The sequence below is a fragment of the Hypanus sabinus genome, chromosome 19, assembly GCF_030144855.1.
Source record: "Hypanus sabinus isolate sHypSab1 chromosome 19, sHypSab1.hap1, whole genome shotgun sequence".
Lineage (NCBI taxonomy): Eukaryota > Metazoa > Chordata > Chondrichthyes > Myliobatiformes > Dasyatidae > Hypanus > Hypanus sabinus.
This window is the reverse complement of record NC_082724.1, coordinates 50,458,054-50,484,942: the sequence shown is the minus strand read 5'-3', so window position 1 is coordinate 50,484,942 and position 26,889 is coordinate 50,458,054. Positions and strand designations below refer to the sequence as shown.

The 26,889-nt window shown below is 43.0% G+C and overlaps 1 protein-coding gene and 1 long non-coding RNA gene across 8 annotated transcripts in view; one reads left to right on the top strand and one right to left on the bottom strand.

Annotated features, from left to right (window-relative positions):
* The window catches only part of itpr1b (inositol 1,4,5-trisphosphate receptor, type 1b), a 531,527-nt gene that overhangs the window by 211,008 nt on the left and 293,630 nt on the right, over positions 1 to 26,889 (top strand). For 5 of the 7 annotated variants that reach the window (XM_059944380.1, XM_059944383.1, XM_059944382.1 and 2 more), the window contains exons 20-30: positions 528 to 779; positions 1,701 to 1,860; positions 2,253 to 2,406; positions 2,508 to 2,695; positions 7,693 to 7,843; positions 9,821 to 9,875; positions 14,703 to 14,868; positions 18,802 to 18,984; positions 19,892 to 19,981; positions 20,061 to 20,198; positions 20,954 to 21,079. In XM_059944380.1, coding sequence (XP_059800363.1) covers positions 528 to 779; positions 1,701 to 1,860; positions 2,253 to 2,406; positions 2,508 to 2,695; positions 7,693 to 7,843; positions 9,821 to 9,875; positions 14,703 to 14,868; positions 18,802 to 18,984; positions 19,892 to 19,981; positions 20,061 to 20,198; positions 20,954 to 21,079 — 1,663 coding nt within the window. The remainder of the gene's footprint in view (positions 1 to 527; positions 780 to 1,700; positions 1,861 to 2,252; positions 2,407 to 2,507; positions 2,696 to 7,692; positions 7,844 to 9,820; positions 9,876 to 14,702; positions 14,869 to 18,801; positions 18,985 to 19,891; positions 19,982 to 20,060; positions 20,199 to 20,953; positions 21,080 to 26,889) is intronic. The other 2 variants (XM_059944385.1, XM_059944381.1) reach the window with 1 other exon arrangement.
* Positions 6,495 to 18,313, bottom strand: LOC132377916 (uncharacterized). Its single transcript, XR_009506847.1, has 3 exons — positions 18,004 to 18,313; positions 13,592 to 13,720; positions 6,495 to 6,974 (listed from the first exon to the last, which is right to left on the bottom strand). It is a non-coding gene; the product is annotated as an uncharacterized LOC132377916 (long non-coding RNA).

The window sequence follows — 26,889 nt, the reverse complement described above, 5'->3', positions numbered from 1 at the left end:
TTAAGAGATGTTTAAGCAGGCTCATGAGAGTGAGGAAAATGGAAGAATATGGACATTGTTTAGGCAGAAGAGATGAGTTAGCAGTTTGATTACTCATTTAATTGATTTGGTACAACATTGTGGGACAAAGACCCTGTTCCTGTGCTGTACTGTTCATTTTAATTCAAACTATCTTCGTTTCACTGGGTCCTCACTCCAATTTGCGCCGCATCAATATCACCAAGGCTTAAGGGGCATAAACGAAATGGAAGCAGTGTGGATGCTCGCCCCTGTGAACATTCTCTGCCATTCAATGTTGTTCAGCCTGCTCAATCCACTTCCCTGTCTGGTAAATGCATGAGGGTTCCTTAAAGAGCTTATAAAAGGGTCAAGTTTTTTTTGCTTACCAATGCCAAATTAATTGGGAGGAGGACTATGATATTCAGTTGTCGTGTTTTTTGCACTGCTTGAATATGCTGAATCTGTCCCCTAAAACGACAACATTCCCTTGGGATCTCTTGCTCTTAGCATAACATTTCCCTCTGCAGGTACCAGCTGAACCTCTTTGCTCGGATGTGCTTGGACCGGCAATACCTGGCCATCAATGCAGTCTCAGGGCAGCTGGATGTGGATTTGATTCTCAGATGCATGTCAGACGAAAACCTGCCCTACGATCTGCGGGCTTCCTTCTGCCGCCTGATGCTGCACATGCACGTGGATCGAGATCCCCAAGAGCAAGTGACTCCAGTGAAATATGCTCGCCTGTGGTCCGAAATACCTTCCCAGATAGCAATTGATGAGTGAGTATCTTGTCTTGCTGGTTAATGCCTTTTTGTTGCAGAGCTAAATACTTGGGTATTGATAGTCTTGAACATGAGTTAGGAGTTCCTCACATGCTTCATATCTTTATAAGTGAGCTGATCTACCCTAGAAGGTTCCAGTTACTGGATGTGGTTCATCTTAGTTATAGGCACCCTGGGTAATTGAGGAAAATATTGAGCTATCTTAATCCTGATAACTGTGGGACCTTAGCATATGCGGAGGAGGGCATCTCAGACATATCTGTGATGCCTTTACTTAAGGGAACCCTACAATTCCCTTCAAATGGGGTGAATGGTGGTCACAAGCATTGAAAGATGGTAAAAACATTGAGAGTTGCGGAGGGACAAATGATGCATCATTATTGAGCCATTGTCATAGTTGAATTGTCAGTCCATGGGGATAAGTATTGCTTAGTTTAGGTGTTTAAGTTTTAGTGCAGTAATGATAATATTCCCCTTGCAAATGGGAAGAGTTTGGGGTTTAGGATTTTGACACACCATTTGGAAGTTAATTTCAAAAGCCATAGGTGAAGTGCCAGTCTTGAGAGTACACCTATTGCTGGAAAAGTATTCTTGATTGATGAATGTATTATTTGCAATCTGGTCCGTTTTGAATTGTATGAGAGCGGAATGCAGTTTACTGGTTTAAAATGGTGTGTGCTATCAGCAGTGAAAAATGTATTGGCCCAATGCACATTTTGCTGTGTGTACCACAGTGCATAATGTTCTTACACTTACTTGTCATGTGGAGCAGCCATGTTAAAATGCCACAGTTCTTTTGGAATAACAGACTGCTACTTGTTTGACTTTTAAAGTGGGGGTTAGTGGGACGATAGACTGACTAGGCTACAAACGTAGCAGATTTGTTTCATGTGTACATTTCTTGGAATTCAGGTCCAGTTTGTTTTATTTACTTAGCTATGACTCCAGTGGAACTTCCAAGGATGAAATCAAAGAGCGCTTTGCCAACACTATGGCGTTTGTGGAAGAGTATCTCAGAGACGTTGTCTGCCAGAGGTTTCCTTTCTCAGACAAAGAGAAGAACAAACTGACATTTGAGGTAAATACACCCAATGCATCTGTCTAGCATCAACAGCAACTATAGACTGAAACACAGTGTGAAACTGTTCGAACTGTGTAGCACTGAGCTACAAGTAGGCAAACTATAGCAATAGCTCTCAGCCTGCGGTATGTAGTGTAGGCCTCCGTTAGTCTCGAAAGACCATGGATTTGCACCTTGGAAAGTTTCCACGGAGCAAGCCTGGGCAAGGTTTTTTATGGAAGACAACCAGTTGCCCAAGCTGCAAGTCTCCCTTCTCCACGCCACCAATGTTGTCCAAGGGAAGGGTATCAGACTATGCGGTATAGTTAATCATTGAAATAGGATAATTATTATATGTTTTGTTACCAACAACAAAACCGGAAATTAGCTAATTATTTCCTCTCCCATAGGTTGTGAATTTGGCTCGAAATCTCATCTACTTTGGTTTCTATAGTTTTAGTGATCTCCTGAGATTAACTAAGATCTTGCTGGCCATATTAGACTGTGTCCACATGGCTACTGTCTTCCCTATCAGCAAGCTGGTTAAAGGGGATGATAATCGAGGTAAGACATGATTGTGTCCGCCAAGAGTTGGTTCCCGTTATTTGCAATCATTATGCCTCTGTAGTCTGTCATACTGACTGATGAATGAATGTGTATCGCAGGCAGCAATGTGATGAGATCAATTCATGGAGTTGGGGAGCTGATGACCCAAGTAGTGCTGAGAGGAGGTGGCTTCCTACCCCTCACTCCCATTGCACCACAAGATGGATCTACTAAGCAACAGAGCGAGCCAGAGAAGGAAGATATTTTGGTTATGGACACAAAACTGAAAACAATTGAAATACTGCAGGTAATGTCCTCGTAATTGAGCTTTAGTGTCATTGACATTACAGATCGCAAGTTCAAAATTCGGATTAATTTATTGTGTACATGGAAGCATATGGTGAAGTGTTGCTTGGGTTACAAATATCACAACCCCAGGAGCTGCCATACATTCTGGTGCCAACGCAGCACCCCCACCACATTCAGAGAAGAGCACAAGCTACAGAACACAATAAAAAAACAACAGAAAAACAAGCCCCGCCCCTCCCTCCCACCTACCCATTTTAGGAAGGTCTTTGACAAGGTCCCGCATGGGAGGTTGGTCAAGAACGTTCAGTCGCCTGGCATTCAGGAAGAGGAAGTCAGAGAGAGGTGGTAGATGGCTGCCTCTCTGACTGAAGGCCTGATTGGTGGGGTGCCGCAGGAATCGGTGCTGGGTCCATTGTTGTTTGGCATCTGTATCAACGATCTGGGTGACAATGTGGTAAACTGGATCAGCAAATTTGCAGATAACACCAAGACTAGTGGAGTATAGGACAGTGAGGAACACTATCAGAGCATGCATTGTGTGGAGAAAATATTACGCTTGAAGACCAGGGTTGGCAGAGTCACGGACGTGGCGTGATGGGAAGCAGAATGGGTCTGTCTTCACAAATAAGAAAAAAATCTGCAGATGCTAGAAATTCAAGCAACACACACAAAATTCTGGAGGAACTCAGCAAGCCAGGTAGCATCTTTGAATTAAATTGACTTTATTACTTACATCCTTCACATACATGAGGAGTAAAAATCTTTGTTACGTCTCCATCTAAATGTGCCATGTGCAAGCATAGTAATTTATAATAATTTCATAAATAGAACAGTCAATGTAATATAGAGTACACTGAAATCAGCGTGAGTTCATCAGTCTGATGGCCTGATCAAAGAAGCTGTCCTGGAGCCTGCTGGTCCTGGTTTTTATGCTGTGGTACCACTTCCCAGATGGTAGCAGCTGGAATAGATTGTGATTGGGATGACTTTGGTCCCCAAATGATCCTACGAGCCCTTTTTACACACCTGTCCTTGTTAATGTCTTGAATAGTGAAAAATTCACAACTACAGATGTGCTGGGCTGTCTGCACCACTCTCTTCAGAATCCTGCGATTGAGGGAAGTACAGTTCCCAAACCAGGCAGTGATGCAGCCAGTCAGGATGCTCTCAATTGTGCCCCTGTAGAAAGTTCTTAGGATTTGGGGGCCCATGCCAAACTTCCTCAACTGTCTGAGGTGAAAGAAGAGGCATTGTGCCTTTTTCATCACACAACTGGTGTGTACAGACCACGTGAAGTCCTCGGTGATGTGTATGCTGAGGAACTTGAAGCTGTTCACCCTCTCAACCCCAGATCCATTGACGTAAATAGGGGTTAGTCCGTCTCCGTTCCTCCTGTGATCTACACCCAGTTCCTTTGTTTTTGCGACATTGAGGGGGAGGTTGTTTTCCTGACACCAGTGTGTCAGAGAGGTGGCTTCTTCCCTGTAGGTCACTTCATCATTGTTTGAGATAAGGCCAATCAATGTAGTATCATTGGCAAATTTAATTGGCAGATTGGAGCTGTGGGTGGCGACACAGTCATGGGTACACAGGGAATAAAGGAGGGTACTTAGTACGCAGCCCTGAGGGGCTCCTGTATTGAGAGTTGGCGGTGAGGGAGCCCACTCATACAACCCACTGCCAATCTGACAGGAAGTCCAGGATCCAGCTGCACAAGACAGAGTCAAGGCTGAAGTCTCTGAGCTTCTTGTCCAGCCTGGATAGAGCTATGGTGTTGAATGCTAAACTGTTGTCTAAGAACAGCATTCTCACATAAACCTTGCCATGGCGGAGACATTGAGAGGACTGGCTCCCTGTGAATTCACAAAGTATCTAGTTTCAAGGTCTTTCCCTGCTTTGTGTATGACCGGTACTAAATTCTCTATCATACTGGGATCTGGACCAGCTGGAAAAATGGGCTGTAAAATTACAAACAGATTTAATCCAGGTAAATGTGAGGTGTTGCACTTTAAGACAACCAACCAGGTTTTACATGGTGAATGACGAGGAACTGAGGAGTGCAGTAGAACAGAGGATTCTGAGAATACAGATCCATAATTCCTTGAAAGTTATATCAGATAGATAAGGTTGTAAAGAAAGCTTTTGGCACATTGGCCTTCATAGATCAAAGTACTGAGTATGCTGAAATTGTATGAGACTTTGGTGAGACCTAATTTAGAGTATTGTATGCAGTTTTGGTCATCTACCTACAGGAAATATGTAAGATTGAAAGAGTGCAGAGAAAATTTGCAAGGACGTTGCTGGGACCTGAGGGTGTGATTTACAGGGAAAAGTTAAATACATTACATTTTATTTCATTGAATGTAGAATATTGAAAGGAGATTTGATAGAGGTAACAAAATCATGAGGGGTGTAGATAGGATAAATGCAAGCAAAATTTTTCCAGTGAGGTTGGGTAAGACTAGAACTAGGGACCATGGGTTAAGGATGAGAGGTTTAACGTTTATGGGAAACATGAGGGGAACTATTTATTTCAGAGGGTGGTAAGACTGGAACAAACCGCCAGCACAAGTGATGGATGCATGGTTGATTTCAACATTTAAGAGAAAATTGGATAGGTACATGGATGAGAGAGGTCTGGAGGGCATTGGTCCAGGTGCAGGTTGATTAATGGCTTGGCACGGACTAGATGGACCTAAGGGCCTGTGTGCTGCAGTGTTCTATGACTCTGTGTGCACACTCAGGCATTCTGCAAACCCTGAACTGGCCATCTTCAGCCTCCAGCCTCCAATGGACTTGCAGACTGCAGATATCAAGCCTTTGACTTCCTCTGTAGACATGCAGACCCAGGGCTCTGGCCATCCTTGACTTCTAGACTTCCAGTTGACCTTTGGGCTTCAATCTTCAGACTCTTCTATGAGGACCCTGAACTCGAGGCTTCGAACACTGGACTCTCTGATGACCGAGATGCTGAATACTAGGCCTCAAACTCCAGCATTCATTGACTTGCATATCTAGGGGGTTATTGGCCCTCATTCTCCTGTCCTCACGGAACACTGATTCCAGAACATGCTGATGACTTGTTGACCTCCAATCCCCCCCAGGTCAGCAGTCCTCGTCCTCATTGGTCTATGAGCCTGACATCTGACTACTGATGTCCTTCGTCACACATCTGTGTCGCTGGCTTTTGAGTGCGGAACAGAGGCCTGGACTCCAGCCTGACCTTTAACTCCCCTTATTTCCCCGTCCCTAAAGCCTAAGCTGACCCCTAACTACCCCCTCTGTCCACAGAGCCATCCCTAAGAACCCGAAAAACAGTTCATGTCTGAGCCACATCCTTGACTGAGATTAGTCATTAGAATTGCTTTATACAGGGAGCAGCTTACACTGTTGCATCATTTTCTGATTTATCATTTTCAGCTCTCAGTTCTGCCTTTATTTTCTCATATATTAAAAAAAAATGCCCTGCAATATACCAAAAAAAATAGTGCTTGTGATCTTAAGCAACTTCTAACAAAGCCCTTTGAGTCGCTGAAGTACTCGAGCCGCTTGCTGTTGTTTTCCCCTTGGAATTTGCCAAGTTACCTTGTTGATGCAGCAGTGCAACAATGGGCATGTCATGAAATATAAATGCTTACTATAAATCCGACCAACAAATTCACTTTGCTCAGACATTATTGATGAAAGATGTTATTGATAGGCTGAAAGCTGAAACATACCAACCTGTTTTAACAGTGCACGTGACTTGCTGGTTCAGCTCATAGTAGAGAATGTTTGCATTTGATCTATCTGGGTTTCCCAAGACAGATATCGCTGAACTTTGGGCCATTTCTCTATATGTGCAGTCTTAAACTAGTTGTTGAAAATTTATCTCAAACCACAGTAATTATTTTTTTTAATATGTTTAATAAGTGAGGCTTAAAAATGTTGAATCTGATCCCTCAGCCCGCAGATGTCTTTACTTTATTCTGTCACAACTCCATTACAGGCCATTTTCTCAGAATTGAGCCTTTTGAACTTATGCCATGACCACCATTCTTTGCCTTCAAACACACTAAAATAACAAGCCAAAATTTGCTGCAAGGACAGTGTCTTTAACATTTTATCAATTTCCATGTCAATTTAGTGATTACATTTAGCCTCTGAATCAGGAAGTTCTGAGTTCCAGTCCCATTTCCAGAGATCTGAGCAGACAAATGTGATTGACACCAGTGGAACGTTGTACTGTTGGAGAAACACACAAAACACCTGGAGGAGCTCAGCAGCTCGGGCAGAATCTATAGAGAGAAATGAAGAGTCAACGTTTCGGGCTGAGACCCTTCATCAGGACTGGAAAGGAAGGGGACAGAAGTCAGAATAAGGTGGTGGGGGGGGGGGCGGTGAGGAGAAGGAGGACAAGCTGGCAGGTAAGAGGTGAGTCTGAGAGCATCAGAGATCATGGGCAGCAGTGAAAGAGGGTCTCACTGAACTCCCATTGAGAAGAATTAAACTTCTGGGCTAACATGCCTTGAGGATTCTATGTAGTAGAGCAGCAAATCATAAATGTGAGCTTCTGCAGATGCTGGAAGTCCAACCTAACACACAAAATGCTGGAGGAACTCTGGCCAGGAAGCATCTATGGAGAGGGATAGACAAGATGTTTCTAAAGGGGGAAGAAGGCAGAATTAGAAGGTGGGGAGAGGTTACTGTGTTACTCCAGATCTGCATGTACCGTTGGAGATGTACTTTTGATGAGTTATACCCAGACCCAAGCTAGCTTTTGGGTGACTGTTTATACATTCTCCACGCTTCAGTGAACTGATTCTATGACCTATGGACTTTACATCCATATTCTTAAGAGTTATTGATTTATTTATTATGATTTTTTTATTTGCACAGTTTGTCTTTTGTACATTGGTTGTCAGTCTTTGTAGTCTTTCATTGATTCTATTGTATTTGATTTTGAGGCAAAGGCAGTTCTGTTAAAACCCAGAATTCTTATCATTCCTGTTCCAGTTCATTTTGAACGTCCGTTTGGATTATCGAATCTCTTGTCTTCTCTCCATATTTAAACGAGAGTTTGATGAAAGCAATGCACATCATCAGTCGACAGACTCCACACCAAGCATAGGATCAGCTTCTCAGGATGGGACAAGTAATGTTCCAGGTTTGTATCAACTAGGAGTTTTATTGGATGCCTTGTTGTCCTAGAGGACACTATCCTTAAATTTTTTGATGCTCTGAAATTTATCAGAGATTGTTGCTAGTTCACCACATCAACATCTAAAAGCACTGTTACATAACGTTTTGCACTGCTGCCCAATTCTAGCAATGACCACTGCTCTTGGCTATCCACTGACTCTAAATCAAGAGAGTGCAAGGCTGACGGCTCATTGCACAAATACAAACTTCCTCCAAATCCAAACCACAGATCTCGCCTTCTGGGTTTGGTCACTATTCAGATCTCCATTACCCAGCTACTAACTTCCTCTTTGGCCACTGTCTAAACCCAAAAGCAGAGTGTCTGCAACCCTTTGTGCCACATGTAATGAGAGGAACATTGAAACATTTATCCACATCAACACTGATCACCCCCGAACATCATCCCAGTTTCAGAACAGCTGCTGTTGAACCCTGTCTAATACGTGCCTTTATTTATTATACTTGGTCTTTATATACTCATGGATATCCTCTTCTTAAGCTATTCAATCACCACCTTCCACTGGATTTAACGTTAGGTGAAACTCAGCTGCCCTTTTACCAACTTGTACAAATCTTCCAGCATCCCTTTGCTTGCTGATCAATGTTTCTTGGGCAGAATCTTAATTTCTTTTTAAATCTACAACTGGAGAACATAATTGAGAACCAGACTGATAATGAGAAGTTCAGGTGGGGAAGTAAATCAGTAAGTAAGAGGGTTAGAACATATCATAGAATATAGAACAATACAGCACAGTTAAAGGAAGGGTATAAGAAAAGACAGGTGACAAAATAAAGGGATTCAAAAGATCTTGTGCAATGTATAAATTGTAAGTGGTTCTCTGAGGATCGTAACCTCACCCTGGTGGAGAGGTTTCTGAGATCCCGAGAGTGATGCATAGCCATCTTCAGCTTAGCGCCTGGTAGAGTCAACTGTCTAGGTCAAGGGGGAGTTTACCGACAGGGGGCGATCCAACTGAGACCTCAACTGCAGAGCTGGTGGAAGATGATGACATGTCACAACAGCAGTGATGGCAGAAGGCAGCAGTAAAGTTAGTGTCCCCAGATGTCTTGCACTCCGTGCCACTCGACCCTGACCCTGATCCCAAGTGTATTGGCTACCTGTGCATCAGCCTCCCCACATTAAAGAAAGTCGCGCACAGGCGATCTCCATGCAAGGAATCCACACTAACATTCTGGATTAAGTCCTGTGGGAAACAGCAAGTTGCAAAGGAAGCATGATTTTTTTTGAGGTCTGAAGCCCCTAGCCACGATCTGGCACTTTGGGTGGTGGGATGTTTGATTCAGCCACTGGCCTCTTGGAATGAGGCAGAAAGAGCCCTTTGGCAATAGCAACCCACCTGAAGATCGACCAATAGACAATCCTTTTGGAGAACATCATACTCGGCCAAGTGGCTGCACTTCATGACTGTGAGTGGGTTGTTACAGATGAGTTGGGCCTGACGGTACCAAAATGTTGATCTTATGGGGGTAAAAAGAATGGCCAAAGTAATTTGCATTAATCCTTATTTTGGTGATACTGAGGGAATCAGCAAAAGAACTTTTCAATAAGATTGTGAGTGAGAGCAAAATTGATAAAGGTTTAGCTACATTTACAGCATAAATCACTTGCCCCAGCTTGAATGCATTTGAGGTTGCTGGGTGAAGTAATATAAAGATTACACAATAAAAATGTGTAGTAGTGCTTAAAGTTCTGGAAATATGAAACTATCATGTCCATGTTCAAAAAGTATACATCCAGCAACTAAAACTCATCTGTTTAACCTTTCTTGGAGGGAATTTTTTTAGAAACTGTAGTTGTGAACAAAATTATTGGTCACTTGGGCAAGTGTGATTTGATCAGAGCAAACCAGCTCATATTTACCTGTTTTTAAAAAATAAGTTACTGATGATGGGTTGAGTAACTGCCTGGGTTGTTTTACAGGGACATTAGATTTTGAGCATATCGAAGAGCAAGCTGAAGGGATCTTCGGTGGAAGGCAAGTATTGATGTCTGATGTTTTAGAAACTATCAATAACTGTATTTGTAGTTCTTGTTGCCCTTTCCAAATGAGAGCTGAACTTTAAGGGCATAAAGGCGCAAGAAATGAAGGGTGTATGTGGGTTGGAACTTGGCCATAGTCCATTTATAATGTGCTGAGTTCAGATTGTGGCACAGCATTAGTACATTTGATAGGAACACCAGGAAGCCATTCACTTGTCTGGTCATAGGCATGTGCCTATCCCCTCTGTAGATCACAATTCCAGATATGGCATTAAATGAATAAAGGTATGCTGCCAGAAATCTTTATGCCAGACCCATAGTAGTAGTGAACACTAAATGGAATATCTGTGTGTACATGCACACCTGTATGCTTTTTTTTGGGGGGGGGGGGGGTTCCAAACATTTGTCTTACTCTAGTTACATAAGTTTGATGTGGGAGGAGCATGTCATCATTGAATGTGCTATCTTGAAGGTCTGATGATAAACTGAGGAATAATCTGACCATGCATGAATATTATAAAGAATGAACAGCTGTTCCTATACTTTTTCAAAAGTTTAAAAAAAAATTCAGCATATCTTCTAAAATTTCAATGAACTTAGTATACTGACAGAGAGTATGCTGACTAGTTGTATCACAGATTGGTATGGAAACACCAATGCCCTTGAACAGAAAAGCCTATGAAAACGTAGTGCATCTGGCGGAGTCCATCACGGGTGAAGCCCTCCCCACCACTCAGCATATCTATATGAAGTATAGATATGCCTTTCAGGTGCGAAGCTGAAGGGCAGGACCTCCAGGATAACAATCTCAGGATTGCTACCTGTGCCACGTGCGAGTGAGGCAAGGAACAGAAGGATTATAATGATTAATACGTGGCTGAGAGGATGGTGCAGGAGGGAGGGCTTCAGGTTTTTAGATAATTGGGCTTTGTTCCAGGGAAGGTGGGATCTGTTCCGATGGAACAGTTTTCATCTGAACTGGAGCGGTACTAACATTCTTGCAGGAAAGTTTGCTAGTGCTGCTTGGGGGGGTTTAAAATAAATTTGCAGGGGGCAGGGATCCAGAATGTGAGAGAGGATAGCGAGATGAAGAATAAAGGACAGGTGGGGACTACATGGTTCTGGAATATTAAGTTAGTAGAGAAAGGTGAGGTGGAACAAGTGATAAAGGGGATACGTGTACAGAGGGATGGTCTGACGGAACATGGAGTTAAATGTGCAGAAAGAATAAGTAAATTTAGTAAGGACAACAAAATTCAAGGGGCGTATAGCCTGATGGGAGTTTGGGGAGCTGGTTAAGCACAATAGGCAGCAATTCAAACAGAGAGAGGAGAAAGGGGCTAAAAATTCTATATCTGAATGCACGAAGTGTCAGAAAAAAGGCGGATGAGCTTGAAGCTCGGGTGCAAATGGGTAACTATGATGTTGTTGGGATAACGGAGACATGGCTGCAGGGAGATCAAACCTGGGAAATGAATGTACAAGGGTATATGTGCTATCGTAGGGACAGAAATGTGGGCGGAGGGGGTGGGGTGGCCTTGTTGGTGAGGAATGAGATTCAGTCCTTTGCAAGGGGGGACATAGGAGAAGTAGAGTCTGTGTGGATAGAACTGAGGAACAGTAAGGGCAAAAAGACCCTAATGGGTGTTGTCTACAGGCCCCCAAACAGTAGCATGGATATTGGGTGCAAGTTGAATCGGGAGTTAACATTTATAAAAAAAAAAGGAAGTATGACAGAGCTAAGGGAAAACAGATGATTGGGAAATTTTTAAGTAACAACAGAACTTAACTAAAAAGGCAATACGGGGAAAAAAAATGAGGTACTAACGCAAGCTAGCCAGGAATATAAAGGAGGATAGCAAAAGCTTTTTTAGGTATGTGAAGAGAAAGAAGATAGTTAAGAGCAATGTTGAAGAATGAATTGGGTGAAATTGTTATGGGAAACAGAGAAATGGCAGAAGAATTTAATAAGTACTTTAGAGCTGTCTTCACTAGGGAAGACACAAGCAATCTCCCAGATGTATGGATGGGCCAAGGACATGGGGTAACAGTGGAAATGAAACAGATTGACATTAGGAAGGAAACGGTGATGAGTAGACTGATGGGACTGAAGGCTAATAAATCCCCAGATCCAGATGGTCTGCATCTTAGGGTATTAAAGGAGGTGGCTCTGGAAATTGCTGATGCATTGGTAATCATTTTCCAATGTTCCTTAGATTCAGGATCAGTTCCTGAGGATTGGAGAATGGCTAATGTTATCCCACTTTTTAAGAAAGGAGGGAAGGAGAAAACAGAGAACTGTCGTCTTGTCAGCCTAATATCAGTAGTGGGGAAGATGCTAGAGTCCATTATTAAAGATGAAATAGTGGCATATCTAGATAGCAGTGATAGGATTGAGCCGAGCCAGCATGGATTTACCAAGGACAAATCATGTTTGACTAATCTATTGGAGTTTTTCGAGGATGTAACCAGGAAATTAGACAAGGGAGATCCAGTGGATGTAGTGTACCTCAATTTTCAGAAGGCATTTGATAAGGCACCACATAGGAGATTGGTGGGTAAAATCAGAGCTCATGGCATTGGGGGGGAAGATATTGACATGGATAGAAAACTCGTTGGCAGATAGAAAGCAAAGGGTGAATGGAATGGCAGGTGATGACTAGTGGGGTGCCACAGGGCTCGGTATTGGGACCACAGCTGTTTACGATGTACATCAACGATTTAGATGAAGGCATTGAGAATAACATCAGCAAGTTTGCTGATGATACTAAGCTGGGTGGCAGTGTGACGTGATGAGGATGTTAGGAGAATTCAGGATGACTTGGATAGGCTGGGTGAGTGGGAAGATGACGTTTAATGTGAATAAGTGTGAGGTTATCCACTTTGGGAGTAAGAACAGGAAGGCAGATTATTATCTGAACGGTATAGAGTTAGGTAAGGGAGCAATACAAAGAGATCTAGGAGTCCTTGTTCATCAGTCACTGAAGGTGAATGAGCAAGTGCAGCAGGCAGTGAAGAAGGCTAATGGAATGTTGGCCTTTATTACAAAGGGAATTGAGTACAAGAGCAAGGAAATCCTTTTGCATTTGTACAGGGCCCTGGTGAGACCACACCTGGAGTATTGTGTACAGTTTTGGTCTCCAGGGTTAAGGAAGGACATCCTGGCTGTAGAGGAAGTGCAGCGTAGATTCACAAGGTTAATTCCTGGGATGTCCAGACTGTCTTACGCAGAGAGGTTAAAGAGACTGGGCTTGTACACGCTGAAATTAAGGAGATTGAGAGGGGATCTGATTGCAACATATAAGATTATTAAGGGATTGGACAAGATAGAGGCAGGAAATATGTTCCAGATGCTGGGAGGGTCCAGTACCAGAGGGCATGGTTTAAGAATAAGGGGTGGGTCATTTAGGACAGAGTTAAGGAAAAATTTCTTCTCCAAGAGAGTTGTGGATGTCTGGAATGCACTGCCTCGGAAGGCAGTGGAGGCCAATTCTCTGGATGCTTTCAAGAAGGAGCGAGATAGGTTTCTTATGGATAGGGGAATCAAGGGATATGGGGACAAGGCAGGAACCGAGTATTGATAGTAGATGATCAGCCATGATCTCAGAATGGCGGTGCAGGCTCGAAGGGCCGAATGGTCTACTTCTGCACCTATTGTCTATTGTCTATAAGTGCGGTTGCAGGAAGGCATGCATCATCATGGACCCCCACCATCCAGGCCATGCTCTCTTCTTGCTGCTCCTATCCAGAAGAAGGTACAGGAGCCTCAGGACTTGCACCATCAGGTTCAGGAACAGTTATTAACCTTCAGTCCTCAGCCTCTTGAACTAGAGGAGATGCCTGCAAAAAATTGAATCGCCTGGTAATATATGTTGAGATATATACATACTTTGAACTTTGAGGAATTCTATGCAAATATATTGAAGACAGGGAAGTATTCCACAGTATCCTGCCAATACTTATAAGAACATAAGAAATAGGAAAGTGGTAGGCCATCCAGCCCATCAAGCCTGCTCCACATTCAATAAGACTTTGCCAGATCTGACTGTGGATTCAGCTCTGCGCATCTGCCTTTTTCCTCATAATCTTTAATTCCCTGTTTGGATAAAATTGATCTAACTGTCTTAATTATATTTAACAAATGAGCCTCTCCTGCTCTCCTGGCAGAGAATTCAACAGATTCGGTACTCTCTGGGGAAAAATAAATTTCTACTCTTTATCCTAAATCTATTCCTCCAACTCTTGAGGCAATGTCCCCTCGGAGAGGGGAGATGGTCGGTAAAAAGAAGTTAAGAAAAGTTCAATGTCCAGAAGGAGGAGGAAGGCTGCAGACACTCAGAGCATAATTCCTAGTGTGCATGTCCTGGATAATGCCACATTGCACCCTTTAGGATGAATGGATGATGAAGTCCCAGCAAGCTAACAGCACCAGTCATCAGGATTGCTGGTTAAGTAACTGCTCCTGGTCAGCAGCGGATTATCCAAGGGTGGTGTGAAGCTCTGCTCCTTGAGCTGTAGTCACTGTTGTAGCATTGGAATCGTGGCAACAGAGTGAGGCATAGCAAGATCCCACAGGGTGTAGTGAGACTAGCCCCAGTGGATATTGAGTGACTGACATGGTAAATACAAGTTTAGTGAACTGATGTCCTTTGCAAATGTCTTCCATTTTCTTCTTCACCAGAGCAGTGACTGGAGTACAAAAGCATTTATTAGCTCTAATGTATTTTTGCAATGTCTGAGATAATCTATTATGCCATAGAAATGCAAGTTTTCTATCTGGCAATGAATACCATGTGTTATTTCTGTTTTTCTTTCAATGAAGTGATGAGAATACACCATTAGATCTGGATGATCATGGAGGAAGAACTTTTCTGCGGGTTTTGCTTCATCTCACAATGCACGACTATCCACCTTTGGTATCCGGAGCTCTCCATCTGCTGTTTAGACACTTTAGCCAGAGGCAAGAGGTCCTTCAAGCATTTAAGCAGGTATTTGAAGACTTTTGCAGATTGCTAATGTAAACACTGCCCAGTTTGCTGCTGGCTGCTTCTTCACGCAGGAATAAAGTGATGCTCTTTTAGTCTTTGAAATTCCTGTCATCTTTAAGGGATAGTAAGTGTATGAATGTTGCCATATGTTTCCTGTTAATGGGAGATGTATTCTCCGATGTTAGATGCCTATTCAAAGAAGCATACTTTTATAAAACTGTTTGGAATGAACTCTATAACTGCAGAGGATTTGGCTGCAAAGCTACTTAAATTTTTAGTCCTGACGAAGGGTCTCGGCCTGAAACGTCGACAGTGCTTCTCCCTATAGATGCTGCCTGGCCTGCTGTGTTCCATCAGCATTTTGCTGTGCTGTTTAAATTTTTAGTTCCCCTCTTCTTGGAGGGAGGGTTGCAGTGGTGACTGTAGTGTTTCAGCTTTTTGCGATGTGGGACAATAATATGACTGATAAATGGAAACACTGAATATGGATAAGTCAAATAAAAAACATAAGGAGTATAACTTAGTGTTGCCAGCTCTGTGGTACAAAACTCTCACTTCCATTTGCTCGTGGGCTTGTGCTTCCCTTTCTGGAGAAAGACAAGCCACTGACAGTCAGGCTATCTTCATTACAAGATGTTCATGTTGGAGAGAGATACAGCACGGAAGCAGGCTGTTGACCATGCTAACAACCAACTACGTATTTTTATGTTAATACTGCCCTACCCCACGCTCTCATAAACTTACTCCTTCAACACCTTCAGATCCCACACCTCATCCGCTACTGGGTATCATTTTAGTGGCCAATTAACCTACCAACCAAATGTCTTTGGGGTGTGGAAGAACCTGATGGAACCCCACACCATTCACAAGGAGAGCATGCAAACTCCACACAGGCAGCACGGGAGGTCAGTGTCGACGACAAGTTGTTGGAGCTGTGGTAGCAACACTACTAGCTGCAGCATTTTATCTTCCATCCCTTCTGCCCCGTCCCGCAAATATTTTAAGTAATATGTACTGGTATTGCTTATAATCTAGCAGTGTGGTTATTAACATAGTTCTTGGCCTTAATTATCAAGCATACATTTGCAGCCCCATTGTTTTGTTCTTGATTAGACTGAAACATAGTTACTTTGTGTGCTTATGCCAGGCAATGTTGTAATGGCATCAGAACCGGACTTTGAGGCGAATGGGTCTTGGGTTCAAATCTGGTTGGCTGCTTTGTTGAGCATTGAGCTAGCAATTCATCCTCGTAAAATACAGACAAATTCTAAGGAAACAGCGAGAAAAGCAACTTTCCAGGTTTAGTCAAGTGTTGACAAGACTCTGGGAATGCAGACTCTGGCCCCTTTCACCGAGAGTGCAGCCCAGAGATTTTTTTGTGAACAGTGTTGGTGAGTAATAGAAAATATCTGGAGATTAATCCTAATGTGTTTTTGGATGGAATTCTGCTTTAGATTTTTCTCTATCAATTACCTCACTGCACTGTAATCACTTTAAACCACTTTTTATAGTACATGCTGGTACTTGTGAACATTTTATTTCATATCCTTCTCTTAACTTCTAAGTTTTTATATAATTCATCATTTTTATAATCATTGAATGTCATGCCAACCCACCGCAGCAAATTCCTAATATATGTATATGGCAAATAAAGTTGACCCTTGAAAACAAAGTCCTGAGCAAGGAATCATTTGGTCAATCATTCTGTGTCATGATAAAGCCTAAATCTGATCACAGTAATACGATTTAGCTTTGAAACAATCAGGAGTAGCTTTCTAGAAATTGCAACAGTCCTGTCATTTCTTCAAGTTTACTCTGCACTAGATTCACCTGTCCTATCTGTTTCAGCTCGTTATCTCCTGGCATATCGGGAGAGGTAGGATAAGTGTGGCTTGAGGGTTTCAACTCTGATCGTATTGAATGGTGAAGCAGCTTCAAAGGGCTGAATGGTCTTCCTCTGAGATGGGTTAACTTGAATTTCCTGTTGCTCCCTTACCCTTGTTCCTTCACCAGGGGAGATCCTTGGACACTATCTGATTATGCTGCTCAGCTGCTTATTGCCCTCAGATTTAATGTTTCACAGAGCCTGCAACATCCATATTTAGCCGTACTTCTAATGGGGAAGTGGTCAGAAGCTGGCTTAAAGGGTCATCTGCTGTTCATGGCATATTGTAGATAAAGCAGAGGGAAAACGCATGTTGGATAGACTGTGCTTTGTATGAAGTTTTGATCAGGCACTCTTAGAATAATGACTTGGGCCATCTCTTGGCTCCAGTTTTGATTCAGAAACTCGTGAGTAGCTCAATGTGCAGATGTGTGTCTGGTTTGGAAAGTCATTCTTGGCTTTGATGTTCTAACAGATGGACTCGTGGTTCTTCATGCAATCAAGCCGTTTTCTCAAGCCTTGCGCAATCATGTCAGGGAGTCCATAAGACGTAGGAACAGAATTAAGCTGTTTGTCCCATCGAGTGTGCTCCACTTTTCAATCATGGCTGATTTATTTTCCCTCTCAACTCTACCCTCCTGCCTTCTTCCCTTAACCTTTGGCACCCTTTCTAATTAAGAACCCATCAACCTCCACTTTAGATATATCTAATGACTTGGTCTCCACAGCCTTCTGAGGCAGTGAGTTCCACAGAATCACCACCCTCTGGCTAAAGAAATCCCTCCTCATCTCTGTTGTAAAAGGACATCCTTGTAATTTGAGGCTGTGCCTCTGAGTGGTATCAGCCTGGTCCTATTAAATGGAGCAGCACCTGGAGGGTCCGACTAGTTTCCTCTGAATGGCGTCCTCTGGTAGGACTTCCATCCCCCTGCTTCAGTTGATTTTGCCAACAGTTTTCACCTCCAGAAATTTTACTTCATTGCATCTTGTACTTTGGAAAATGATTCAACTTTATTGAACTTTCCCATCTCCTGTCTCATTATGTCTGTCTTGTTCATCGTAAACTCTTCCTTTATGCTTTAATGTTTTTAAGCATTAGTTATCTCAAGTATCTTTCCACTAGAAAATTAGTTCAAGAAGGCCCAGGTCTGAGTCCTAGCCATGGAGTCATAGACCACCACAGCATAGAAGCAGAATCCTCGGCCCATTCAGTTGCTAAACCACTGAGTAGGGATATTACAACTTCTTACCTTCCCGGAGGCTCTAAGGACATGCTTTAACCTCGATGTCACAATTATAGCATAGAAATTGGGTTTAATTTTAAGGATGTATTATGTGGTCAAAGGAGTATTTTGAAGCTAGCATCTGTCACAAGTGGAGTCATCTTGCTGAAGTTCTGTTGTGATCGAAGTTTCAAGTCTGCGTAAGCCATTCCCTTCGAAAGATTATTGCTCTTCATTCAGTGTGGTCTGAATGCCTGCCTTCAGGAGGGTGTCCATGACGACCAAATAGGTCCTAACAGGGGAGAACTCAAAGATATGAGGTTAGATCTTACTGAGGTATATTTGTGGCGTCTGAGCATTTACCCTTGGCACTCTACACATTAATGTTTACTTACAAATAAATAACAGGTCAACAAGCACTGTTCCAAGCAGAGTTCAATGTTATACTTTAACTTCTGCATTGCAATCCAAAATATGTTCACTAGAGTTGGCTGGAGATGTGAGCTTGTTAAAGCACAGCTTACTTAGGGCAATGGAATCCAGTTGGTGCAGTGCTTCCTTTCTAAGGAAAGAGCTTAATTGCTTTAACACTGCGAAGGCTTTTGTTTTTCTCCCTGCCCCTCCTTTTTGTTTCATCAGAGTGAATTCTTGGAAAAAGGACACCATTTGTCTTTCTCCTCCCCCACTCCCACAGATCCTCTCGAGTTCATGTTTGTGAATAATCACCATGTGGTGAAAAGATTGGACTCCACAGAATGCAAGAACTTGCGGTATTATTAAACAGGTGACTTACTACATTCTGGGTTTCATTGTTTGATCCTTCAGGTCCAACTGCTTGTCACCAGCCAGGATGTGGAAAACTACAAGCAAATCAAGGCCGACCTGGACCAGCTGAGGCTGCTGGTAGAGAAGTCTGAGCTGTGGGTTTTCAAGGGCCATGCCCACAACGAGTCCATGGAAGGTGGTGACAGTGCAACAGGAGGAAATGAGCTGAAAAAGAAAAAAGATGTAAGATGTGTCCCATGATAGTGCAGCTACAAGTTTGCTTCTCCTATCAGCAGAAGTCACTCAACTGGGAGACTTATTGGACAAATAAAAGACTGCAGATGATCGAAATCTGAAATAAAAACTGAAAATGTTGGAAGCACCCATAGATCAGGTAGCATCTGTGAAAAGCGAAACAGAATTAATGTTCCAGGTTTATGACCTTTCATCTCAGCATTTTTCTGATGAAAGGTTATTGACCTGAGATGTTACCTCTACTTTACCCTTCTCAGATGCTTCCTGGCCTGTTGAGTATTTCCAGTATTTTGTTTTTGACCCAACTGGGCAATCATTGTTTGGGAATTGTTGATATCTATTACTTATAATTTTACAGCTACACTTTTTCCAAAAATAAGAGTATGTGAGTGTCATCACGTATGTGTCGGGGGGGGGGGGGGTTAAATGCTCAAAGGGGCTAAGACAATTTAAAAAGATAGTAGACCTGGGAAAGAGAACAAGGTTCCTTTAGAACCTGCTTAACCCTTTTGATGTAGTGTTGATAAAATTGAGAGGCAGCGTAATGCAAATACAAAACAAGTATCTGGAGGAGAGGATATATTTAAGGAGAATTATTCTATTCTGTTTACTAATCCAGGTTTTGCCCAATGATCTGATAGGTAACTCTATAAATACCAAAATGTTTAGTGTTATAGTCAGTGAGATATGGTATCTTCACATGACATTTCCCTTCATGTTGACAGGTGCGTCTTTCAATGGTAGAGACGAAAGTCATTAAGTCTATTTTATAAGATTATAAAATAATCTTAATTTTATAATCAAATGCTGCTTTTTCCTAAAACCTGATTTTTGTAAATTGAGGTGCCATCCTTTAAGTTAAGAGAAAGTGTATCTGTTTGTTTGTTCTACACAGGGTGACTTTGCCAAGGGTCAGACTGCCATTTCTGATGCTGTGGTTACCATTGAAAGCACCAGCAGCAAGAATTATCGAGTTATTAAAGAGGTGAGGCATCTGAATTTTGGTGTGCATGTTATCTTCGTTGCTTCTTCAAAGATGCCAATCTGTGTTTTGTCTGTTCCAGGTTCTCATCCGGCTGAGCAAGCTGTGTGTCCAAGAAGGCTCAACTGTGAGGAAAAGCCGCAAGCAGCAGCAGAGGTTACTGAGGAACATGGGGGCTCACACCGTCGTCCTGGATCTTCTGCAGATTCCCTACGAAAAGGTGCTGGCTGATTCTCTTAAGGTCCTGTCATTGAGCCTTATTTGCTTGTCGTTCTTGGGCTAAATTCCAGCAGACATGTGCCACCGGTTGAATTTTTCTGACAGAAGTGATGCTCTGGCTTGTTTATTGGGTCTCAACAGGAAGTCTGTACCCGCTTCATGTGGATCATCGGAAGTGGCAGGAAATGTCTTCTCCAATGGGTAACTGGTCTCTTGCTTTGTGAGGCCCCAGGAGCTGAGGATAATTGTGCCATGCATTAACAGATTTACATTTCAAAAATAAGTACATACAGTTTGGAGTAGTTTTTGATTTGATTCAGTTTATACTGAATGGGCAGTGGATTTTAATCTCTGTTTACAGTGAAAGTTGACAAAAGTTCCTGAATTGATGTGACGAATATTTTACACAATGAAGTATGGTGCAGAATTTTCAGCCAGAAAATAGATGGAAGCAAATTTTATCATCCCTTGCAGAAGATAATTAGATAACTACTTGAAATGAAAAATAGAAAGTTGGAAATTAAATTGATCTAGAAAAAATGCTTGGAAAGGCTCTTTCAGACACATGGGCTCATCTGGTGTGCATTACTCTCTGGAATGAACAAACAAGGAGCGATGTGAGAATCTTGCCAATTGGCGATTGTCAGTCAAGCCCAGTCTCCCCAATTAATAATCTGCGCCCCTGAGTGCTGCAGGTTCACGGCAAGGCAGAACAGTGCACGGAACCTGACTATGTTGGCTTATTGTCCTCCGCAGGCTGAAGACATCAGAATGCAAGAGATCATGAAGCTGGCACACAAGTTCCTGCAGAATTTCTGTGCTGGCAACCCGCAGAACCAGGCTCTGCTGCACAAGCACATCAACCTTTTCCTTAATCCAGGGGTAAGTACAGCTTTTGGAACCCAGCTACCTTCCACCTCGAATAGCTGGCATGCATGTCTCAGTCTGGTAGCTGATCACTTTAAGTTGGTGTGTTCTTGAGAAGCTAGGCTGCTGGCTGTGTGTACACTGTATTTTTTTTGTGTGAGTCTCTGTTTTACCTTTTAAAAAGGACCCGGGCAGCTGTCTGCTGTCTTCAGGTGACTTTACAGCTCTGAAAAAGTGGCAGCAGTGAACAAGCCAATCCAGATCAGAATCAGGTTTCTTATCAATGACATAGGTCATGAAACTTGCTGTTTTGTGGCCACAATACACTGCAATATAGAAAATTATTATTAGTTGCAACAAGAAAAGTAAATAGTTTGAAAAAGAGAGCAAAATAGTGATAGTTTTCATGGAGTTAATGAACCATTCAGGAATCCGATGGAGGGAAAGAACCTGTTCCTGAAATGTTGAGTGTATGTTTTCAGGCTCATATTTTGGAGCCTAGGGAGGGGTAGCATCTCTGATGGGGGGGGGGGGGGGGCCTGCCATGCTCTTTTCAGGGCAGCTTGTCTGCCTTTGGTCCCCACCTGGCGCTCAGCTCTCACCTGTGGCTCCAAGTAGCTGTAACACATGCAGCGGCCACACCTCGGTAACTGTCTTGGCAGACAAGCCAAACCAGGTGAAGGTGGCTGACGGGTCTTTGACCCTCGGTGAGGTAGGGATCTGCCTATCCCAGCGTGTGAAGTCTGGCCCTGGCAGATTGAGCGGAGGAGACTGATTAATGGTCCAACGGTCAAGAAGGCAGGCCAGCAGGTATTTGTGGGGCACTAAGAGCACAACAAGACACTTAGATGTCCTGGTCATCCACTGCAACCAGAGAGGTCTCCAGCTGTAACGGTTGTCCGTCCCACTGCATCAAGGTCTCTCCTGCCGAGAGGGTGGGATTGCTCCTGTGTAATCACCATTCCACTTAAAACTCCATCACGCACAGGTTTCCGTTGTGCAATTCATTCCACAGATGAACTGCACAACACGTGCCTTCTTCGAATCTGAAGGACTACTATCACCTCCTACCTGATGGTACTACTGCGAAGATGGCATGTCTAGGGTGGTGAGGATCCTTATTAATAATGCCACCTTTTTGAGATGTCCTTGCTGGTTGGGAGGCTTGTGCCCATGATGGAGAGGGCCCACGATGAGTCTGCAACATTGCAGCTGCTTTTTTTTTGTCAATCCTGTGCATTGGAGCCTACATACCGGGTGATGATGCACCCAATTAGAAAGCTCTCCAGAAAATATCTGAAGTAATTTGCTAATGTCTTTGGTGACATATCAAATCTCCTGAAACTCCAAATGAAGTATAGCTGTTGGCATGTCTTCTTGGTAATTGTATCAATATGTTGGCCTAGGAGATGTTCATGCCCAGGAGTTTGAAATTGCTCACCCTTTCCAGTGTTGACCCCTCTCTAAGGACTGGTCTGTGTTCTTCCAAAGTACTTTCTTGAAGTACAAATCGATTCTTTAGTCTAACTGACGTTGAGTGCAAGGTGGTTGTTGTGACACCACTCAACCAGCCAATCTTATTTCTGTCACCACCCCATTGCTATCTGAGATTTTGCAACAACAAAGCGGGTAACAGGAGCCAGAATTGGGAATGGTAAAAGAGAGAGGGGGGTGGTTTGTGAAATTCCTGTTAATTAGAGTAACCAAGGTTCAATATTCCTGTTGGAATATGAAGTGTTGTTCCTTCAAACTGAGAATGGGAAGTGGAATGAAAGTGTGTGGCTACAGAGAAATCCTATCTTTTGTAGCAGATGTGGAGAAGGTATTTGACGAAGTGGTCCTCTAATTTATGTCTGGTCTCGCTGGTGTAGAAGGTGATGCACCGGGAGCGAGATATAGTAGATGTTCCCAATAGTCTTGCAGGTGAAATGTTGCCTCAGCTGGAAAGACTGTGGGATCTTAATGGTGGTGAGGGAGGAGGCGATGGGCAGATGTAGGACTTGACTCACTTGCAGGAGGGAGGTGAGTGCAGAGGGACGAATGGACAAGGGAGTCATGTAGAGAGCAATGAGCAATCCCTGGAGGGATGAGTGGAGAAGGGAATCATGTTAAAAAGCAACTGTTGCCAAAAGCAAAGAGTAGAGGGTAGAGAAAGAAGTTCTTAGTGGTATTAGTAGTAGGCCTCCATTAGTCTCAATAGACCATGGATTTGCGCCTTGGAAAGTTTCCAGGGCGCAAGCCTGGGCAAGTTTTTTTTTAATGAAAGGCCGGCAGTTGCCCAAGCTGCAAGTCTCCCCTCTCTACGCCACCAGTGTTGTCCAAGGGAAGGGCGTTAGGACCCATACAGCTTGGCACCAGTGTCGTCGCAGAGCAATGTGTGGTTAAGTGCCTTGCTCAAGGACACACACGCAGCCTCAGCCAAGGCTCAAACTAGCGACCTTCAGATAACTAGATGAATGCCTTAACCACTCGACTATGTACCAACACTTCAGTGGTAGAATCCTATTAAAGGTGGCAAATGTTATGGAGAATGATGTGAAGGGTGCAGAGGCTCATCAGGTGGTAAATGAGGAAAAGGGGAACTCTATCCCTGTTACAGTAACAGGAAGATGGGGTGAGGGCAGATGCCCGAGAAATGGAGGAATTGCAGCTGAAGACAGCATCAATGGTAGAGGAAGAGAAAACTCATTCTTCCACGGAGGAAGATGTTCTCAGGTGTTCTGGAATGAAAAGACTCGTGCTGAGAACAGATGGGGTGGAGATGGAGGAAATGAGGTAAGGAAATAGCATTTTTGCAAGTGACAGTGGAAAGAGGCATAGTCAAGATAGCTGTGAGAGTCAGTTTATAAAAAATATTAGTGGTCTGTATAGATAATGACAGATAGATCAAGAAAGGGGAAAAGTGTCAGAGATGGACCAAGTAAATTTGATGGCAGTGTCGAAACTGAAGGGGAAGCTTGAAATTGACGAACTCAACATGGGTACATGAAGCAGCACCATGGCAGTTATTGATGTACCGCAGAAAAAGTTGGAGAGCGCTTTGTGAAAGGTAAACCTCCACTGCCACTGGATTTCACGACTGACTTTCAACTCCATCGTTCCTACTCTATCTCCATATTACTGGGTTCCATTTGCGCCCAAGAATCTGCTGACCTCAGTTTTGAAGGTGATTGTCCTGTGGGCAGAAACACTGTAATAAGGTACTCAATAGTCCGCAATTCTATGACTTCAGCTGACAAATTAAATCCTTTTTACTGCCCATGCATTGTTCAATCAGCATGGGGAATTTCTAACCTCCTAGGAAATACAGTTTCACTTCTTTGATTGAAAGTGTTCTTAGAATCAAAGGGGAAATTAGAAATTCTATTAATTTTTTTTAAAATGTGCATTTTGAAATTCATTTGATTTCCCGTTTCCTGTTACCGTAAATTCCAGTGTACAAGCTGATCTGGAGTATAAGACGACCCCCCCCCCCATTTTCAAGGCTAAAAAAGTGACTTTTTCATGTTACTTTTCCTTAAACCGGCCCCTTTTGTAGAGGTCTTTGATTTAACCAGAAAAACCCATAAGATCTCACATGCCAGTACTCAGCTTTGCTAGATCCAGAACCTGGAAATTCTGTGAACCAGTACCTGCTAAGAAAACAGGCCTACACATTGTAGAGCGTTATAGGTGAATTCTTAATAAATAAATTAGGGAGGGAAATTTTTAGATTAGGTTTCCAAAGGAAAAAAATCCTCTGAAATGTAACCCCCGTAAAACCATCGTAATCTCGTTAAAACATAACACGGGTTAGCAGGATCAGTGCGTGTACTCAGTATTGAGTTTGTGACCACCGTGTACAAATGATTAAAACAAATTTGATATGAAGCTGAAGGTTGTTGATTTTGCTAAAGGAACAAATAATTCTGCGGCTGCTAAGAAGTTTAGTGTAAACGAGAAACAAGTGTTCTCCACTCTGAGAAAGGAAGAAGACATGCTGAGGGACACGCTAAAGACGAAATGTGCAAATGACGGGAAAACATACCAATGGCCAGAACTGGAAGAAAAAGTGAATCACCAGCGATCGTCTGGAGATATTGTTACCAGAGAAATGATTCGAGTGAAAATTTCAAAGCTACGCGAAGTTGGTGCACGCGATTTATGAATAGACGTGATCTTGCGTTGAGACAAAAAACAGAGATTGCTCAGAAAATTCCCGTGTGGTGGTGTTTACGTTCAAGAACGCTGCTGGATGGATGAAGCAGGTTGCTTGAAGTAGGTTAAAGAAGTGTGGCGTCGACGTCCCGAAGGTTTCAGGAAGGAAAAGTCACTACTTGTCAGGGATGTGTTCAAAGCGCACTTGTCAGGTGAGACAAAAGCAGCATTGAAAGCTGAAAATACAGACATTGCAGTCATTCCCGGTGGTTTGATCTCCGTGCTCCAGCCACTAGATGTGAGTTTAGACAAATCATTCAAAGACTTCATGCGACGACAGTGGAACGAATTTGAGTCAAAAACAGCCAATAAATACAACCTGTCTTCCATGTATTTGTTCTTTCAAAGTTGGCACCCTCTGTATAAGCCGACCCCCTAATTTTAGGACCAAAATTTAGGGTCAAATTCTTGGCTTATACACTGGAATTTACGGTAACTACCCTTAGTGAAAGCAACACACAAAATGCTGGAGGAACTCAGGAGGCCAGGCAGCATCTAGGGAAAAGAGTAAATAGTTCAGTAAATGGGAGTTGAGGTGAGAGGGGGAAACGGGAACAGGCCCACCTTCACCATTCCCATTCCTGTTTCCCTTTTGCACCTTAACTCCTTACCTGCCTGTCACCTCCTCCTTCCCTTTCTTCCACCCTTCTTACCAGTTTCCCTTTCAGCCCTTTATCCCTTTCAACAATCATTTTTTTCCCCAGTCCTAATGAAGGGTCATAGCCTGAAATATCAACTGTTTACTCTTCACTATAGATACTGGTTGGCCTGCTGAGCTCCTCTCGTATCTTTTGAGTGTGTGCGTTGCTCGGATTTCCAGCATCTGCAGATTTTCTCATCTTGTGCCCTTAGTGAAACTTGTTTATGTAGAACTGTCACTCTACATCATTCAAGTCCAATTTAAAAGATTTTCCATTTTCACTTCTATTAGAATGTTGGGACAGCTGTGGATTATTTCGGATTATGCAGTCAACTATAGACACCAGCTGGGGAACCTATCCATCATATCCCTCCTGTTTTAATATCCACCTCAATGAATCCTGCTTTATCAAAGGAATAGATATTGAAAGACGAGAATAGAATGGGAGGAGGTGGATCTAGAACGAGGTCTGGATGCATGCACTAATGCCTGAGCCACAGTCAGCAAAGTTAAGACGGTATTAAGAACTGCATGATCAGTACATATTGTTGCCGCAAAACAACAAATTTCACGACAGGTACCAGTGATATTAAATCTGATTCCAATTCTGGTCACTGTCGTCTTTTAAAAAGGAAATTTAACATGGATGCTTCAGGGAAAGACGAATGGCCTGAATCTCAGTGCAGCCCTGGTAGGGGGCATCTGAGAGGCTATTCGGTAGTTAGGTCATAGAAAAGGTAAAGTTACACAAATATTTTGATGTAACATACTGTTTGCCAGTAGAAGGTGGTAAATGTCTATCATAATGATTTCCCTGAGGGATTGATCAAAGTCCCATTGATTTTCCTAAGTGGATGGATTGTGGTTGGTGAGTAATCCCTAATCAAAACTGATGTTGTGACTGAAATGAACTGTGATCAAAGATCTTTAATCGAAGTGAGGCATCCAATTCAACATTGTCCCCCCAGTTTTTGGGCTTCCGTCTGCC